This window comes from Hordeum vulgare, chromosome 7H (assembly GCF_904849725.1).
Source record: "Hordeum vulgare subsp. vulgare chromosome 7H, MorexV3_pseudomolecules_assembly, whole genome shotgun sequence".
Classification (NCBI taxonomy): domain Eukaryota; kingdom Viridiplantae; phylum Streptophyta; class Magnoliopsida; order Poales; family Poaceae; genus Hordeum; species Hordeum vulgare.
This window is the reverse complement of record NC_058524.1, coordinates 15,108,003-15,112,414: the sequence shown is the minus strand read 5'-3', so window position 1 is coordinate 15,112,414 and position 4,412 is coordinate 15,108,003. Positions and strand designations below refer to the sequence as shown.

At 50.1% G+C, this 4,412-nt stretch overlaps 1 protein-coding gene across 1 annotated transcript; it reads right to left on the bottom strand.

The window, feature by feature from the left end:
- Positions 1-301: 301 nt before the first annotated feature.
- On the bottom strand, positions 302-2,197 carry LOC123410703 (7-deoxyloganetin glucosyltransferase-like). Its single transcript, XM_045103641.1, has 2 exons — positions 1,654-2,197; positions 302-1,466 (listed from the first exon to the last, which is right to left on the bottom strand). The coding sequence occupies exons 1-2, from the start codon at positions 2,186-2,188 to the stop codon at positions 529-531; spliced, it is 1,473 nt and encodes a 490-aa protein (XP_044959576.1). The 5' UTR covers positions 2,189-2,197; the 3' UTR covers positions 302-528.
- Positions 2,198-4,412: the final 2,215 nt, after the last annotated feature.

Here is a 4,412-nt window from a genome sequence, read left to right as displayed (position 1 = left end):
TTTATGATTTCTCAATCTATTTTACAATATTCACAAAAAAATCAAGTCTGAAACTTTTTAAAAATTATTGTAAGAAAAAAATTTACCGGCGTCGCATCTGGCACATGGGCTGAAACAAAAATGGAAGCTATGGGTAGTGTGGGGTGCACGTTTCAGGTCTCTAGCACTGCATGGAATAGGAGCTCCGGACAACGAGATCGAAAAATGTGCACAGAAGAGTCAATTACTTTGTGTGATGGACAAATAGATGTGACATAGTCAAATTTTATTTAACTGAGAATTAGTAAATCTGAATATATAATGACACAAATGTGCAAGTATTTCCATCATTTTGGTTACAAATAATTTGTGATCCGTGTAAGTGTAATACCTCATGGACCCTCTATACAAGTATTTCCATGCACCACTCAAACTATGAGTTGAAAATTGAAATGGAGATGGATTGGTGACATCTTAGAAAACGCTTCAGACTCTCCAGACCATTTATTTTGGACCCTCTTATCTAGCAAATGTTCGCTGGGCATTTGTTCAAGCCAGCAACACCTCGTGGATGAGCCTATCAACATTGCACATGGACCTTCCGCCAGGACGTGCAGAGGCCACGGCGCTCTCCCGGAGCTCCAGCACGCGTCGTCTCATCTCTCGCCCCTTCTCTCCCTCCATGGCCTCCCGTATCAAGGCCTCCACCTCGGTCCTCCTAACATCGTCCCCGATCTCCATCCCAATGCCCCACTCCGTGCACTTGTAACGGCAGTTGGTCTGCTGCTCTGCGAAGAAGGGCCAACACACCATCGGAACGCCGCCGCATATACCCTCCAGCGACGAGTTCCACCCGGAGTGCGTGAGGAAGACCCCTACAGCCTCATGCTCCAGCACCTTCTCCTGCGGGCACCAAGTCGACAGCATGCTTCGCCCCTCCGTCCCCGCGGTGAATTCCGGTGGAAGTGCGGCCTCTTCGTCGCCCTTGACGAGGTCAGGCCGCACGTTCCACAGGAAGGCGTAGCCGGTGTTGGCTAGTCCCCACGCGAACTCCAGCATATGCTCCTTGGACATCACCGTGATGCTCCCAAAATTTACATACACCACGGAGCGTGGTGGCCGGCCGGCAAGCCACCGGAGGGGCGCGCCCTGCTCCTTCCATAGGTTGGACCCGATGCCGGCGAGGGGGCTCTCCTCCGGGACGTTGTTGCGCACCGTGAGATGAAGCGGCCCCACTGTGTAGATGGGCGGCAGGAGCTTGGACATGGCATCGAGTAGGGGCGCGTCGAGCTCGTCCCAGGTGTTGATGATCACCGCCGAGGCCTGCGACATGGCGGCCGTCTCATGGACGAAGAAGTTGAACATGATGTCATCCGGGTCCGTGGCGCGCAGGAATGTGGGGAGGTCACGTAGCCGCATGTCCTTGGGCATCCCCGGTATCCAGTCGATGGTCGTGTCCAAGTATCCATTGCTCAACTGCGCCTCTTCTGCGCCAACAACAAATTAATTACTTATTGTATATGGTGTCTGAGTCAATAAAATTCATCTTTTATCGAAAAAATGCTGCCTCTAATTTTAATATCGACGTGCACACAGACAGCCAAAGAACATGGGTACTTGAAGAAATTTGATTTTCTTGTGTGTATAGATAGAGAGACATGCATGCATATATACCTTTGAGAGGGAAGAGCCCACGGTCGAGCAGATCCTTGTAATGGTTGTAGCCCATGAAACCGCATGCGCTGGCGGTCCAGAGCGTGGCGCAGCGGAGGCCGAGCTCCCGCGCGGCGCGAAGCCCAAAACTCGTGACGCTATCGGCCACCACGCAGGTGACAGGCGGCAGCGCGCCGCCGGAGGCCTCGGCCTCCTCGTTGAGCTTGAGGACGAGCTCCTTGAACCTTGGGATGCAGGTGGTCATGGTAGAGTGGCACAGGGCGGGGATGTCCTGCGTGGCCTCACGGTCGGACGGCGGAAGGCCGTCGGCGATGGCGGCGAACCGGAACGCGGGCAGGCCGCGCAGCGTGTCGGCGGACTGGGAGCGCAGCAGGCGGCGGTGGTTGAACTCGTTGTTGACGAAGGTGACGTGGAAGCCCCTGGCGTGGAGCAGCTTGGCCAGCTTCAGCATCGGCGTGACGTGGCCCTGCGCCGGGAATGGGATCATCACGGCGTGCGGCCTCTCCCCCGGCGCCAGCGGCCCCGCTATCTCCATGGCTTCCTTCCTTCCTAGCGGTCGAGCTTGCTTCAGCTGTCACTCACAACGCTTTGTTGTGCGTGTGGCCATGAGCTCCTGACGTGCTGGTATATAACATAACATGGCTGGCGGGCCTGCTGGAGGTCAGTCGACCTTCCACTTCATTCAAGAACAAGGACAAGGCCCCCGCCCTTCCTTGACGCGCGCGCTCCCCACGCGGTCGTCTTCCGTTCATCTCGACAACGGCTAAACGTCTCAATGCACCAGGCGAGGTGGCACTGAAAGCACCACCCGCCCCTTCCCTACCCCGACGTCGTGCCGTTACATGACTGGCACTTGGATCAGGAGAGGATCTCAATGCCGACGATACCGAGGTTGGTGGCGGGGGGGGGGGGGGGGGGGGAGGTCTGACGCCGGCAGAGGAGAAGCTCTACCTGGAGCACTGGCGGCAACGGCGGCTGGCGGAGAAGGGCCTCGAGGGGTGACGACTCGAGCAGTTGGAGCGCTAGGCCGAGGCAGGGGAGGAGGAGAGCCCCGTCGGAGCCCAGCCAGCGACAGTGCAGCCGCCGGCCGACGGACGACATCGTCGCCGCCTAGGAGACGGTGTTCCCCTGGGCTGGCCCGGTGCCGATGTTCGACCTCACCTGCCCCGATGACGACGAGAAAGAGAACGCCTAAGGCAGCATGCCTCCTAGTGTTATGTTTAATTTAATGTTTTTACTTGTGATGGACTCGTGTATTATGTTGAGGCCGATATTAATGTTTAATTAGAATTTTTTTATTTTTAAATATAATTAAGCTGTACTCCCTCCGTAAACTAATATAAGAGCACTTAGGTCACTATTTTAGTTATCTAAACACTCTTATATTAGTTTACAGAGGGAGTATTTTGTTTGCGCCGTCTTAAAAATTGGTCATGATAATGTTGAACGCAAGCGTTGATCCATTTCGAAAGACCGAACATAAATGTCCTATGAACCGATTCAAACAAACAAATGCGAACAAAACACGTGTCTGTTTGGATTCCATGGTTGGAGTCGCTCTAACATGGATGAGACGTGCTCACACCTCAGGTTGTTGAATCAATCGACCTCCACTTCAATGGACGACTGGTTGCTGTCCTCGGCTACATGAATTGTTAATGTTGTGTGGGAGGACATGCAACGGGGCCATGCAAATCCGCCAACTATTCGCCGTAAGGAAACGAAAGGACGCGAGCGGAAACCACGGCATTTGTATCGTGGTCTTTTCGCCCCGGCTGGGATTGTTTGGACGTACTTCACCCGCCTTGACACAAAGCCAAGGTGGTCTACATCAGAGGATCTGCCCCGTTATCTTGACCCGTTAATCCATCCAGAAAAACCCAGAGGCTCGAACCATATCCGCACAATACAAAAACCCAAACTTCACTGAAAAACGTGAACCTCATATTAGTAAACGGCTCCAGACTATCCGGCTCCGGTCGAAAGTATTATCATATCTGGACGAGTAAATTGCACCCGTTGTCCTTGTACTAGTTGGCATGTAACACAATGGTCCCGCAACTTGCAGAATGCTCCAATACAGTCCTCAAGGATGAAAATACGTCACACATACAGTCCTGATACACAAGGGGAAAATACATCACACCTACAATCCTGACTACATCTCCTGATACAAACGGCTTGACAACATAAGCTAGCCAACAGACCAAGCAGCAGTACCTTCCGACGTAATGATTAGCTAGAACGCTATCATTATGCTGATGTGTTTTCTTCCAACTTCCTTTTTTTTATTTTCAACTATGTTTATGCCCATTTTTCCAATAGAAAAATATAATAAAATATTAATATACCAATCATTGTGTATTTTACATCTTTCTTATATTCTAATTATTGTGTATCTTGAAGAGGTGAACATGAAGTTTTTCTAGAATCTATATGGAATTAAAAAATATATGTAAGAAAAATATATGTATCTTCATTAGTGGCCACAAGCGTTCACAAATATTATGTATACTCATTGTATTTTTAGATTACTTAATTATTTAGAAAAACTGACGACAAGTATTTTCAATAATGTTCAGCGTGATTCTACAAAATGGTTATCTTATTGCCCTATTATATGCAAAACTATTTTTTTATTTTCCTAGTTCGTGTCTATTTTCTTATCTTCAATTAGGATCACAAGCGCGCATAATTATTATATCCTCATTGTATTTGTTTTAAATGCACAATTATATGAAGTTGACAATGCGTATTTT

Bases quoted from the DNA above. Each gene is read 5' to 3' on its own strand.
- LOC123410703 (XM_045103641.1), bottom strand. From the start codon at position 2,188: ATGGAGATAGCGGGGCCGCTGGCGCCGGGGGAGAGGCCGCACGCCGTG. The intron at 1,467-1,653 runs GTATATATGCAT...TTGTTGGCGCAG, and splicing joins TGGGCTCTTCCCTCTCAAAG to AAGAGGCGCAGTTGAGCAAT.